Source organism: Danio rerio, chromosome 17 (assembly GCF_052040795.2).
Source record: "Danio rerio strain M-AB ecotype USA chromosome 17, GRCz13ab, whole genome shotgun sequence".
NCBI classification, from domain to species: Eukaryota; Metazoa; Chordata; class Actinopteri; order Cypriniformes; family Danionidae; genus Danio; species Danio rerio.
Genome location: NC_141037.1, coordinates 11,201,492 through 11,217,307, shown reverse-complemented (window position 1 = coordinate 11,217,307; position 15,816 = coordinate 11,201,492). Strand labels below are relative to the sequence as shown.

Below are 15,816 nucleotides of genomic sequence, written 5' to 3'. Positions count from 1 at the left end.
CTCTTTCTTTGCACAGCCTGGATTACATACATCATAAACAATGCAAATAATACAGTCACTTCACTCACACAGATTCAATATTTGAAGACATAATTTCAGTACAAACAAACCAAAGATTTAAAAAAAGAGAGACAAATATTGTTAAAATGTTGCCATATAAACTTTATTATAATATTATGACAAAATATTGCCACATACTCTTTTGCAACTACTGTATTCATCTCTGATACAAAGCTGGAGCTTCTCTATGGCAGATTAATAAATCAGAAACAGTCAATTATACAATAAACCATGATTTTCTACTTATGAATATCCTTTGCTATGAAGACGGTCATAGCAATTACGGTAAAATCATATAACCGAAAGAAATCAGCTGTCGACAAGTCTGGCAGTATCGTAAAGCACTCAGATCCAGACGTCTCTGTGTGTGTGTGTGTGTGTGTGTGTGTGTGTATTTGCCAAGCTGATCACTTTCCAACCTCACGTGACATTTTGAACGTCGCTGGACTTGATCTCAGGAAGCATAATTTCTTCTAATAGTCCCCCATATCAATCCTGCTCCAAAGAAGACACATTGGGCTTTTACATGTAAATGTGCCTCCATTTAATGTTTTACACCTTTTAAAGAATTAAATTACTTGTGGCATACAAGACATACAAATCAAACTATCTTCATCGGCCCGTTTTGCTTGCCAAAACCATCAGATTCTTTTAGTGTCCTCTGTTTGCAGGTTCACATGTTGTTAAATCCCATCATGCCTTTCATGTTGCCAGCAGCTCCCTGTTGAAACTGCCTCATCATAGACTGCAGTCCGGCCATGCCACCTTACAAGAAACCAAGAGAAACCCCTGTAAGTAAGACTTTACCACAAAAATACATGTGCACAAATTATTATACAAGTGTTTTCAGTTGGTTCAGATGCTGTCATGATTATCGGTTTCAAGCTAAAGTATTGTAATTTTTCTGACATTTAGTATTACAGTTTTAAAAAATTCTCATCATTAAAACTATGATTGCGATATTAAAAACTCACTGTAAGTCCTGTAACATTGTGATTAGCTCATTGTGAAAGGTTGCAATGATAATACATTGTTTATATAGACAGTTTTATATATATATATATATATATATATATAAAAATATATATATAAATAAAATACACACACACACTGGGCACTTTATTAGATACACCTGTCCTGTTTGCTAACGCAAACTTCTAATCGGCCAATCACATGGCAGGAACTCAATGCATTTAGTCATGTAGACATGGTCAAGACGATCTGCTGCAGTTCAAAGCGAGCATCAGAATGGGGAAGAAAGGTGATTTAAGTAACTCCGAATGTGGCATGCTTGATGTTGCCAGTCTATCTGGTCTGAGAATTTCAGAAACTGCTGATCTACTGGGATTTTCACGCACAACTATCTCTATGGTTTACAGAGAATGGTCAGAAAAAGAGAAAATATCCAGTGAGCGGCAGTTCTGTGGGCACAAATGCCTTGCTGACGCCAGTGATCAAAGGAGAATGGCCAGACTGGTAGCAGCTGATAGAAAGGCAAAAGTAATTTAAGGAACCACCCGTTACAACCGAGGTCTGCAGAAGAGCATCTCTGAATGCATAACACATCCAACCTTGAGGCGGATGAGCTACAGCAGCAGAAGACCACACCTTCTGCTAAGATCGCACAGGCTCACAAAAATTGGACAATAAGAGATTGGAAAAACATTGCCAAGTCTGATAAGTCTTGATTCCTGCTGCGACATCTGGATGGTAGCATCAGAATTTAGCATCAACACCATGAAAGCATGGATTCATCCTGCCTTGTATCAACAGTTCTGGCTGGTGGTGGTAGTTTTATGGTGTGGAGGATATTTTCTTGGCACACTTTGGGCCCATTAGTACCAATTGAGCATCGTGTCAACGCCACAGCCTACCCGAGTATTGTTGCTGACCATGTCCATCCCTTTATGACCACAGTGTTCCCATCTTCTGATGGCTACTTCCAGAAGGATAACGCACCATGTCATGAAGTGCAAATCGTCTCAGACTGGTTTCTTGAACAGGACAATGAGTTCATTGTACTCAAATGGCCTCCACAGTCACCAGAACTCAATCCAATAGAGCACCTTAGGGATGTGGTGGAACGGGAGATTCGCATCATGGATGTGCAGCAACTGCGTGATGCTATCATGTTAATTTAGACCAAAATCTTCCAGTACCTTGAAGAATCTATTCCATGAAGAATTAAGGCAGTTCTGAAGGTAAAAGGTGGTCCAACCGGGTACTAGTTAGGTGTACCTAATAAAGTGGCCGGTGAGTGTATATAAATATACTTGCATTTCGCAATATTACACACACACACAAACACAAACACACACACACACACACACACACACACACACACACACACACACACACACACACACACACACACACACACACACACACACACACACACACTGTTGTATTCCTTTCATTTAAATTGTGTCCTGCACAGTATTAATACAGACCTGAAGCCTGTCTTCACCAAATTAAAATCACAAATCGAATCGCAATATGATTTGAAAATTACAATTAGATTTTTTATTAAATTGTACAACCCTTTTTGCAATTGTTTTACTATAAAAGCAATATATACAGTATCTAAAGAAGCAGCAATATTGGGAAAACAATGTAAACAAACAAAACCCTGAATTACCAATAAAAACACAAAAACTCTCTCTCTCTATTTATCTCTCTATATCTATCTATCTATCTAATATATATATATATATATATATATATATATATATATATATATATATATATATATATATATATATATATATATATATATATAAACAAACTTAAGTAAACAAATCCATAATGCAGGGATCCAGGTTTATGTTGTTTGTCACAAAATTGCATTAAGCTGCAAATTTTAAGTTGTTGTTAGTTCATTTTGAACCCTGGTAGAAATGAATTGTATTTTAGAGCATTTTCAAATCATTTTTAACAAAATCGGGATTGTTGAGAACCATGATAATTTTGGTCACTATATTTACAAAATGCTATTATTTCTGTAGTTCATATAAGGATAAACAAACCAAAGTAAAAAAAAAGAAAGAAAATGCACCAGGATCTGAAACAAATACTAAGCAGGTGTTAAAACACCCTTAGAGTATCAGTGGAGCTCATACCCATGTGATGAAGCACTCTTGGATCCATCATTTTAGCCATCTGCTGGTTCAGTTTCGCCATCTGTGATGGGTTGACGTTCTTGGACATGTCTCCTCCTTTAAAACAACACCACCACCATAATTTAATTAGATCATGAAACAAACACTTTGCATGCATCAATGTCAGTTTGTTCACAAGCACTGGATACAAATCACTCTACCTTTAAACAAGCCTTTAATGCCTCCCATCTTCTTGACCATCTGGGCAAACTTTGTGTACTGGGTGAGCAACTCTTGTACATCCCTGGTGGCCACTCCAGACCCCCGGGCCACTCGCTGGATGCGGTTCGGCTGTTTGCTGAAGAGCTTGGCGCCATCTTTGTTGTCCAGTTCTGAGTTGAGAAACCACAATATGCTAAATCAGTGGAGTTCAGACATGATCAAACTTTCCAATATTGGCTTCATTTACATGAGGCATTAAGGTGAATTTTGCACAATCAGATCTAGGCGTGGGACGATAACCGTTTTCAAGGTATACCATGGTTTGGAAAGGTCAAGAATTTAAAACTGCTAAAATTTTCTGTAATACCGTATGTATGTGTGTGTGTGTGTGTGTTTATATATATATATATATATATATATATATATATATATATATATATATATATATATATATATATTTTTTTTTTTTTTTTTTTTTTTTTTTTTTTTTTTTTTAAGGACAACAGCATCTTCAGCAGAAAAGATTTCCAAAGATGGAGTTTTAAAATGTAAAGAAATCAGTGTTTTTGAAACTAATGAAGACAGCAGAAGTCAGTGATTCATTTGAATTGTTTAGCCTGACATGTTTACTGCTCCAAAATATTAGAAATCTTTCAAAAAATAAAATATATTGTTTTTAAAGGGGAAAAAAAATCTGATATTTAAAAATAAAATATTTTAGAGCAGTAATCACAATACTGTGATACCATACAATTTTTATCCAAGGCTATCATGCCGTCAGAAACTTATACCGGCCCATGCCTAATCAGATCACAGTAAATAATGCGCATTCGTATTTGTACAGAGCTATTTTAGCTACCATTGTTCTGAGGAGGGTCTGTTGAGGGTTTATAAATGTGCTTTTCTGATCTTTCGCTATAATTTTGCATAACTAACCTGCACCAATAATAATGAGTTTTTTTAATTACTAAAGATAAAGCAGCTTTCATTTGTGCAGGACTACACTAAACACTGTGGGCTTAAATCAGGATTGTTAATAGAACATCATACATCAGCTCAAATTAACAGTTTAAGATATTAATATCATTTCCGTTTAGCATGTGCCCTTTGACAACATACAATTGAACAACATTTTCAACTAAAAATGGGAAACTTATTATACATTTTGCTTGTTCATTTACTCAACAACATAGTTTTTGGAACTGAAAATGCATACATTTACAAACGGGTTTCAAAGTGGACATTTTTAAAAACGCAGCTGTTGTCATGTCCGTCTAAACACCTGAACATGAAAGTCTTTGAAAAAATTGATGTCATGCACTTGCATATTCAGTGTTTCCCCTACCATTATATAAGGGGGGCGCCCCGCCCTCCCAACAGCTGTCCCCACACCCCTTGAAGTCACATTAATTGTATCATCTATATAGCGCTAGATTCATTTTTTTAATAAACAAGCTAAATAGCCGTATGTAACATTTTATTTACACCACAGCATGTCATTTCTGTTCCTCGCTCGCGTCACTGCAGCTAAAATATATACAGATGCAGACATCCCAAGTCTCTCGATAGTTCCAGGAATCTTCTGCAAATGCATAGAGACTCCCGGATGCCCATAAACTAATGATAATCTCCCGAAAATCATGGCGACAAGAGTGAATGAGCAGGTGAACAGATCGTGGGAGGCACAGTGATGGTCTAAAAATGACATCTGATATGTTAAATGAACAGAGCAGTAAAGATTTTGCGAGTGCAAATCAGTAATTTTCTGTAAAGCTGCTTCTGGCCATGACATTTTTACATCTAAATTTTTATAATAGAGACATGTTTAATAAATGTCTCAATAAATAGGCCAGACATTTCTGACTTTCCATACCAAGAGGCTCAGGAAATGTTCTTCCAGAAGCCCATAAAGATACAGTGCAGTGACAAAAGCTGTACAGTTTGTGAATAAAAAACGATATAAAATAAATGGTGAATTATAATTTACAAACGGTTGTACAGTTCAAAAAGTGCTCAGTTATTTACTGCTGTCATTAAATGACCATGACTCCTTGTATCAGTGTGAGTCTGAAAAGTCACACTGCGTTGAGCCGCATCGTGCCGCAGCCGCAATCCCCGCCCAAAACTGTAAACCTAGGGGAAACACTGATATTCTTTAACGGGGTTAGTATTTAAGGCAAGTATAAACGAATATACACAAGGCTGATTATGTTTCGTGTAAATGTAGTCTGAATCTTTGGCACCTGACAACAAGAGCATCAGCACTACAAAAGCAAAGCTATGAAATGTGCTTTCGACTCTGAAGGTGGCTGAAATCAGATTGGCTCAAAACATTTTAAAACCAGTTTTAACATTGCTGAGATCAACAAGGATGCACCTTAATGCAACGCTTAAACAGGGCATGGAAATGTATGCATTGTTCTCGTTTTAGAACAAATCACATACCCTGGTCATTCATACTATCCATTATTGTCATGAGTTTCTTTAGCCTGGCCATAGACTCCTGCTCGTTTCCTTTGCTCATGAAATCGGTTCCGAAACCTGGGATCATGCCCTGAACACACACGAAGAAAATCAGAAATTATGGAAAACATCTGCCAAATTAATTTCTTTCAGTTTGATTTTTCATTTTTTTAATGTTGACGTTACCATGATCTGACCGAAGGGTCCCATCTTCATGATGTTCTGAAACTGCTCATACATGTCCCTGAGTGTAAACTGACCTAAAAGAGAGAAAACGTCATATCTGACAAGGTGCTGAAAAGAATCTTAATATAGTGCTACTGTCCAAAAAACAGTACTGAAAACACTAACATTCTCATAGAAGTAATGTTATAGTTACCGTGTTTAAGCTTGTCAATTAGCTCCTCGTTGTCATCAAGCTTTAGTTCATTCACTTTGTCAATCAGTCCCTCAATGTCTCCCATACCTAGAGGAAAAATGCACAAGCTAGCTCAGTGCTAAATTAGCGATTTGAGTTTAAGAAAAGCGCATTATAAATAAAATATAATAATATTATTGTTAACTCCACAATTTTTTGTTTTAAATGTCTAGTGAAAATAAAATAATGTTTTTTAGATTTTAGTATCATTATCTTAGTCTTCAATGATTTCTATAAGCTAGTGTGGTACAAAACAATGACAAAATTCGTGTTTAAAGGTGCTTAAATATTTGTAGTTCGGTTCATTTGGTCCAGACCAACAGCAACAAATGCTACACTGTAGCTTTTCTTGCCGTTTATGAGTCCTTTTCACACCACACTGATTGCTTTGGTCCGAACCAGTTGAAAAGAACCAAAATGCAGTCATATGACAAAATCCACATCACTCATTGGCCAGATGTTAATGAACGTATTTTCTATACTGCTTTTCGATTGGTCAGAATTAACATGAATTAACACAGAATTAACTCCCGCAAGTAAACAAACTGGCAGACACAAAATGTCCCTTTTTACTATGGAGGGAAAACTGCACAGGTTCATTGTATCGCTGGTCATGGTATACTATATAGCTTGTATACAACAATTTAGAAAGACTATACATTGAGGATGAAGCGTGGCTAGAAAACAATGTCTTAATGCATTGCAAACGGCGTAGACACATCGCAAATCACTTCAGGAGGAGGCATGAATTAAATTAGCTAAACTACGACATAGTCATCTTCTGGAAATATTACCAACGATACATAAGGTAATGTTTTTCTCCTCTCCCTCTCTCTCTCTCTTTCTCTCTCTCTGTTTAAAGTTATTGGTAAAGCGCTGTCAACAAACAATTTTCCTTCACATCCCATAATGCAAAGTGCATTGGACTACAGCAGCTGGATTAGTCCAAAAGGCGCAGTACTTTTGGCAGTGGGTCTGTTCTAGTTCGGATCATTTTCTTACCACAAACAAACTGCTCCAGCGTTTGTTTGAAAGCCTACCAAGACCACCTCTTCAAGGGGTTTGGTATGCTTTTATGCTCCGCTTTTGGTGTGCACTCAGGTGCGATTGTTACATTCACATCTGCCCAAACAAACAGCACCAAGAAGGAAAACGAATTCAAGTGCGATTCAACCGAACTAAAAAAGGCAGGTGTGAAAACACCCTCGTACATGTAAGGCTGATATAAACGTGTGAAGTAGGGCTGTGCAATTAATCGAAAATTCGATTTCGGCTTCTAACAATTATGAAAACCATTAATCGAGATGAAACGATTATTGCATCATATACCGCCCCTTTTCCAGTTGTACCCATTTTGCTCTGCAAAGCCGTTTCACATGAAAATGACTAAAAGCATGTACTGTAATGTAACTTTTGCAGCACAGTTCATTGTTGTACATTTGCATCGTTTTTATGCCGCACACACAACATGCGGTCAGTATTTGGTCTCATTCAGACACTGTGCGCTCAGAGAAAAGTAGGGCACACACATCTAAAGTCATCTTAATGCGAGCGCTTTAATGATCAAATAGATGTCAAAACGCTGTGTTTAGGGATTACTCATATTAACCCTCATTTTTGTAATAAACAAACGAGTTGAGAATCAAAAGACACGTGAAAGAGAAACCATTAAAGTGACAGCGCACAATATTTCTGCTGCTGCCTGTTTTTATCATTATTAATCGAACAACAAAAGGACAAAATCACTCACTGCTCTTGACTGAAGGACTTTTGTAGCTAAAGTGTTTTTCTTACAGCAGAGATGCTTAAAGCAAAGTTCCCTTTCCTTATTTACAGGGAGGAAAATAACTGCATATTTGCAGTTGAAGTCAGAATTATTAGCCCTCCTGAATTATTAGCAACCCTTTCCCCCCCAATTTCTGTTTAATGGAAAAAAGATATTTTTTCAACCCATTTCTGAACATAATAGTTTTATTAACTCATTTCTAATAACTAATTTCTTTTATCTTGCATGATGACAGTACACTATATTTTACTAGATATTTTTAAAAATACAAGCATTTAGATTAAAGTGCGATTCAAAGGTTTATATAGGGTAATTAGGCAAGTAATTTTATAACAGTAGTTACTTCAGCAGACAATCAAACAATATATTGCTTAAGGGGGCTAATAATATTGACCTTAAAATCGTTTTTTAAATATTTAAACCTGCTTTTATTCTTGCCAAAATAAAACAAATAACACTTTTTCCAGAAGGAAAAAATATAGGAAATACTGTGAAAAATTCCTCAATCTGTTCAACATCATTTGGGAAATATTTATATTAAAAAAACATTTCACAGAAGCGCTAATCATTTTGACTTCAACTGATAATCGTTTCCATATACGTGATTACAATTATGACATGACCAAAATAATCATGATAATGATTTTTCCCATAATCGAGCAGCCCTAACGTGGAGCTACTAGTTTGCCATTTCCACCTAATGGATTAACGTTTTTTTTTTCACGTAACTTCATACTTCAGTTTCTCATTAAATCTTGACCAATCAAATGCTTTCTAGTATCTGACATTCCCCACCCCCTTCAAGACACTTCTCATTTGCTTTTCATTTGATGGGCTTGAGCTCAACCACTCTCACTGGCAGGGCTGTGATAAAAACAAAATCCTCTAGGCTGTTTTTGAAAGGGAGGAGCTACTATATGTCCTGCCCTCTCTTCCTTTTTCAGTTGAGATTACGTCAAACATCAAATAAAAAACTGCACATTTCAAAGCACTTCATGGGACCTTTAAAGGACCCAGCAGCTCAGCAATATCTTACCAAGTAGTTTGCTTATGAAGGGCTGAGTTTTGAAAGGCTCAAAGTCATCAATGTGCTCGCCTGTGCCGATAAAAATGATGGGACTCTTTGTAGCAGCCACACTGTAAACATAAATTTACAGTCAACCCCCTGTATTTATTTACTTAAGAGCTGAAAGTACGAAGCAGAAAGTGTGTACTTACGCACTGAGCGCACCACCACCCTTGGCATGGCCGTCCAGTTTGGTGACAATAACAGAAGCCACATCTACCTTGTCTTTAAAGGCCTTAGCTTGAGCCTCGCAAGCCTGACCAATGGAGGCGTCCATCACGTACACTATATTGTCAGGTTGCTGTGGGACACACATGACTTATGAAGCATCAAGCTTTACATCAGTCTTTCTGTTTGATATTTCATCGAAACAGGACTTACCACAGCATTTGACACCTGAAGCATTTCTTCAAAAAGCGAGTCTTCCTGTTTATGTCTACCACTTGTGTCCACGATGATTATTTCAAAGTTTTCCGACTTGAATTTTTCTACACCTTCTGCAGCTATGATCACCGGGTCCATTTCTGTGTAACTGTTCAATCACACCAACATGAATCAATGGCTGAGTGTGAGGAGTTAAATATATAAAATAGTTCAAGTGGAGAACGGCACATTTATTACCTGCCGTAAAAGGGTATTCTGGCTTTTGTTGCATTTTGCTTGAGTTGGTCAAAGGCACCTATAAAAATGGACATAGTTATTATTTTCTGACCAAAATGCATAAAGTATGCAAATATATAATCACCATGTACAAACTTTACCTGCTCTGAATGTGTCAGCACAAATCAAACACGTTTTCCATCCTTTTCTTTGGAAGTAGTATGCCAACTAATAAAAAGGCAATACAGATTCTGTCAGTTATGTGACTAGAGAGGGAGTTTTAATTTTATTGCCATTTCAGCTTCTATGTTATGGCAAAAAGAAAATAGATCAAGATTATCACGTTTTATAAATACCAATTTTTTTATAATTATGAAAATATTCTAACAATTCAAAGTCATCAACAGCAATAAATGATATACAAGATAAAATATATAAACAATAATAATAATGATAATGTGTAAGATAAAAAAATCTAAAACAGTTTAAGTTTTCCTTTGGATAAAAATTTTACAACTTTAGATGGATTCACATTTAAAAATATTTCATTTAAAGTCTCTCCAGATAGAAATTGTTGGCTGATAACATTAAAAATGGGGCATTCAGTGATGTGACTATGCCACAATAATTCTTGTGCATTATTTAGTAATACCGACAGCCTATTTTACATTATTTCTGAATGACCTAGTAAAATGTGACTTTCAATGATTGAAATTTGAGCCAGGGCGACATAGTCAGATGTTAATTTATTTCTGGAAAAGGGCCAGAGGTCAGTGTGTAACTACCCAATAATGGCTCACCTTAGAACATGTTGTGGTTTTCCCACTGCCCTGCAGACCCACAAACATGATGACGTTGTTCTTTCCTTTTGTCGGAGTCCAAGCTTTCACTCCAGGATCCACCAGCTGCAACAAAAACAAGCCATACAGTTTCTATGTGATAAACCAAGTATCTAAATACACCGGGAGTCCCTAAGGGCCAGGACACACCATGCTGTTGAGGAGCATCGAGCCGTCTGTCTGTGTTGGTCTGGCTAGCTTTTATGGACGTTGTCTCTCAAATCATTCATTTATTCCTTCTCCTTCAGCTTAGTCCCTTATTTACAAGGGGTCACCAAAGTGTAATGAACTGCCAACTATTACAGAATATGTACGGAATCCCTTCCAGCCACAACCCAGTACTGGGAAACACCCATACATTAACACTCACACATGCACTTATACACTATGGCCAATTTAGTCTATCCAATTTACCTATAACTCGTCTTTGGACTATGGGGTAAACCGGAGCACCCGGAGGAAACCCACGCCATCACAGGGAAAACATGCAAACTCCACGCTGAAATGCCAACTAGCCCAGCTGGGACTTGAACCAGTGACCTTCTTGCTGTGAGGCGACGGTGCTAAACAAGTTGGTCCAATTCAGCATATAGAGTCAATCAACAGCTGAAGAATCTAGAGACTCCGATTCGTTATTCAGCAACGAATCAGAGCGCGAGAACAAAAACTGAAGTGATGTAACCAAGTAAACAATTCAGATGCAGATAACAAGCTCTCATTTCATTCAGCTGTCATTCGGTTTGGCGTGTTCTTGTGCAGCGTTTTGGTCCAGATGAGACCAGCCTGCAGACCCTGTCTCATTAAATGAGCCATCTCAAAAATATCCACATGAATTATATTCAGTATTCACCAACAATACACCAAACTACAATTACAGAATCCGCTCTGTTTACTGATATTCATTTTGGTCAATATAATGAACCATAACATTTTTGACTGCGGATTATGAGATAATTACTTTATCTTTATTTAACCTATTGTGTCTTAACATCTACACCGACCCCAAGTCAACACCTATCCCTTACATTTATGAATAAACAGTATTTATTGTTGTACTGAGTCACAAAAATGATGTTTTATGTATGTCCACATTCTCATTAGCCAGCTGTAACACTAATCATCCTACTTGAAAGCCTGGATCTAGTGGTCCAAAGCTATGTCCACACATACACGGTTATTTTTTGGCCCGTTTTCATTGAGTGGTACGGTACAGTACGGTTCGGATTGGTACAGAACTTTTTACCACTTTTTCGGCACTCTTTCGAAAGGGTACCAAACAAGAGAAAGGATACCAAAAGGTGGAGCAACACGTGCAGCTGAATGCTGATTGGTTACAAAGATACGTCACAAGCTTGTGGAGCTACACAGAACGTAAACAAAGGAACTGCCATGTTTTTTTTTAAATACAAAGCCGAGACATTACATGAAAATACTTTATGCATATAATAATGGGATGACCCGGGCTGAAACAAACCTTGTCGTCGTCTCCACGAACAGACACACAGCCAAAAAGAAAAATCTGCCATGTCCTGTTGTTGTTTTACGAGCCCGTCTAAAAGTGCGAGCTGTATTCGCTTTCTTCCGGGAGCTCGCGCACCGCGTCTATATTTGATAAAACGAACTTCCTGGGCTGATGATGATAACGTGTGTGTGTGTGATTATTGAAGTTTCTCCGTCATCTGATCCATTCAGAAAAAAAGGACAACGCGAGAGTGAAGTGAGAGTGAAACGCGGAAAAAAAAAGAGAAGCCCAGCAAAACACAGGAGCAAAATTGTTTTAGCAACCTGAATCATGAACAAACTGCCATGATTATCTTCGCCTTTTGGACTATTATGAACTGGGAATGACAAAATGACTCTCTAACAGAGCTTACATGTGCTGGTGAAGATTACAGACACAGATGAGAGGTTAGCGCTGACTGTGGGCTATATTGCGTGTGTTTTTGAACTCAAATAAGTACTAAATGTTTGCTGTGTATTATTTTTCTGTAATTAATAATATATCGGAGACTGTAAGGGGCTGTATGTGTTCATACATGTTGCATTTATTTATATAATTGCAGACATTACAGTAGGCTATTTCGCACTGTCCTTGATCTGCAGTTATAATCAAATCATGTTCACAGAAAAGTTAGTAATAATCATTTATAAACAAGTATTTATGTGTATAAAATATCTGTTTTGTGAGAAGTGCTGCTCATTATGATATGTGAACGACCCGTACAGCTTTACTGTTGACATAATTTCGACAGAGCATGACGTCGACTTAAACTTTATGTCGTACATCACGCCCACCAAAAGGGTACCCTTTGTGGTGGAAACGCAAGCCTGATAAAGGTGACCCGTACCGACCCGATCTGTACCGTACTGTACCAGTCAGTGGAAACGAGGCATTATAAACAAAGTTTTCCACGTTTTAAAGGGCACGCTGAGCCAAAAGTTGACCATAATGACACTTATGCTGGGCTCACACCAAACAATGAATAAGAAGTATCATCGCGAGTGAACTGCATACAAATTAAAACATGAGAATAGAGGCGCATTATCTTCTCGCAGCCGAATAATGCAATACATTTGCCACAAATGTGCGCAATTTGCGTCTTCCACATTTGGTGTAAACCAGCCCTTTTGTCCAATCAGAAAGGAGAAAAACATGAGGCAAAAACTCTGGCTGTAGTGTCCACATGACTACACTGTAACTTAAGTTTTGGAAAATCCTCACCCTGGCCAGAGTTTTCACTAAGTGTCAGTCAACCGACACTCCATATTTATGTAAACAAATAGCAAAACCCCACAGAAAACAGTCCCATTTAGAAAATACCCATGTTTGTGTGAACAGGGCTTGAATCTAGTGTTCGTCAGTGCTAGTTGTTTGGCATCAGCTTGGTTTGTCCCAGTTCTAAAGAACGATGTAATAAGATTTAACAGACAATAATAATACAGCATCATTTACCTTGACAAGTTCCTTGAAAACGGCATGTTGGATCATTCGTCTCTTGTTCAGACCGGAGGCCATCTCCTCCAAATCAATGGCTGCCCTGGAGATAATAGAGTGGTTTTAGAGACATTCAATAATACCATGCAATGACGTTTTGTTTAACTTTCGTTACTTACTTGACATTTTCCCTAAGCTGCTTTACCAACTTGATATTCACATCAGCCTCCAGCAGGGCAGCACAGACTTCTTTGAGCATAGCATTTAATACCTAAGGAGATCGCAATTAAATTAACATTTTATGATGGTGGCAATGCTTATCAAGTGTGACTTTAAGATTGCATCTGTACCTCCTCATTGATGATGGTGGCATTGCTGAGAGACCTCAAAGCTGAGGTTATTTTCCTCCCCAGATCAGCTAAAACCATTTTTGCGGTTAATCAGCTGCCAACCTGCAACAGGGACTATTTGTTACATCAGGTAGTAAAGATTAAAGAGAAAGTATCTGTACTAGGGCTAAACGATATTGGAAAAAAAAACTGACATTGTGATAATTTGTTTTTCTGCAATATAAATTGAGACTTGAATATAATTTCACAAGATGACTTGAGTAAACTCCATTTGGAAAGTATTTATAATTTTAAGAAGTGCATCTGCAAAAAATATATAAAACTATACAAAAATATGAACAAATATCTAAAGCACAGATGAAAATAATAGAACAAGGATAAAAAATATATTAAAAAAACAGCACTTCATAGTTTTCAGTGAAGTCAAACAGCATTGAGGTGCAGAAATGAAAAAATCAAATGTAAATTAACACCGTATAGTGTTCATTGTATAAATAAACTTTTAATCTTTGTTGAAGTGACAAGCTTCAAAACTTCTTGGTTTAATTTTGCTTGAAATCTTACAGTCAAAGGGCTTTAAAATACATTAAAATGTATTTCACACGATAAGATTTGGTCAAGTTTTATTATTCCTAATATAGCATTGAATATCCTGAGCATTGCAGATACACACATTGCAATAACAATATATTGTGCAACCCTAATCTGTACAGGTTATCAATTGTTCAGATGACCAAAATATGATGAATTATCCTTTTAAAAAAAAAATTCTAAAACATAATTTGAAAATGTTTTATTTTGTAAGTCACATTGTTCATTTTTTATACTTATAACAGAACTGCATTTATAAATGTATATGCACATGCATTTACTTCTTATTTCAAATATTTATTATTAAGAGATTTCTGTTTTACCATACTTTTAAAATTTATTTTACATTTTGTAATGTCTATTCTCTCGAATAATATTATTCAACAGGTTAGTATTAATTATCTTTTTAAATGAGAATGCGAAACGTTTTATGACATACATCAAAAAATAAAGATGATTAACTATCCAAAAATGTATTATTTTTATACTTTGATACTTGATAGTGACTTTGATAGTGATTAGCTGCTAATTTGATTTCCCTATTTAACATCTAGCAAACAATACTTTTCAGAAATGATATTAACAAGGTAAAATTCTGAATGTGTGAATATAAAACCAACTTTACCTCAATCTCATTGGAGGTAAAAAAAAAAAAAACTGTGGTATTAATGAACAGCTTTGAATCACAAGAGCATTGAGAAGACTTGAGTGATGACATTAAAACGTGAAAGCATCTATTGCTTACTTCTTATTATGAATGTGACTTTCCAATGTGGTGGGGTTTCCCCCCAAAACAATCCAACTGTCACCGTTATCTCCACTCCAACCTTCAAGGCTTCAACCTTCATGAACAAAAACATGATAAGAGACTTTAAATAATAATATTTCGGAGGAGTTTCTCCGTTACTACCACAAGCCATGTAACGTTACTATCCAACCTGGATGAAACCGGATCATTTAAAAACATGAGTCGTAACTAAAACACTAATTCCACCAGGTTTATTAATAACTTAGACTATTATAAAACTATACTCGTTGAATAGTGTATAGACACGTATAATTAACAAGAGTAAACAGTTAAAGCTCTATGCTGAAATCAGGCCAGACAGCCGTAGTAAACCGCATTACCGTGCTCGATTTAATCAAAGACAGGATTGGATTCATGTTTAATCGAGATCAACGATAATTTACAACGTTAAATGCTCAAATTATTACGATAAAACGTCTTTTTTGATCAAATATTACTTACCTAAACTCGCAGCAGCTGTTTTTTCGCCGAGTGGTAGACCAACTACACAAACGTCATCTAACCCCCAACTTCCCGTGACGCATCTTTCCTACTTCCGTGAAAATAAGAGTCGTCGGTATTTTTGTTAGAAATTAACATT

General features: G+C 36.6%; 1 protein-coding gene across 1 annotated transcript; it reads right to left on the bottom strand.

Annotated features, from left to right (window-relative positions):
• Window positions 1-138: 138 nt before the first annotated feature.
• Window positions 139-15,750, bottom strand: srp54 (signal recognition particle 54). Its single transcript, NM_200988.2, is given in 17 exon segments — window positions 139-825; window positions 3,180-3,275; window positions 3,380-3,550; window positions 5,826-5,934; window positions 6,030-6,103; window positions 6,223-6,309; window positions 9,084-9,184; window positions 9,266-9,414; window positions 9,495-9,645; window positions 9,735-9,792; window positions 9,875-9,941; window positions 10,514-10,618; window positions 13,506-13,590; window positions 13,667-13,758; window positions 13,838-13,939; window positions 15,174-15,270; window positions 15,678-15,750. Coding segments are annotated over 15 exon segments (1,515 nt in total). The 5' UTR covers window positions 13,916-13,939; window positions 15,174-15,270; window positions 15,678-15,750; the 3' UTR covers window positions 139-733.
• Between the last annotated feature and the right edge of the window lie 66 nt (window positions 15,751-15,816).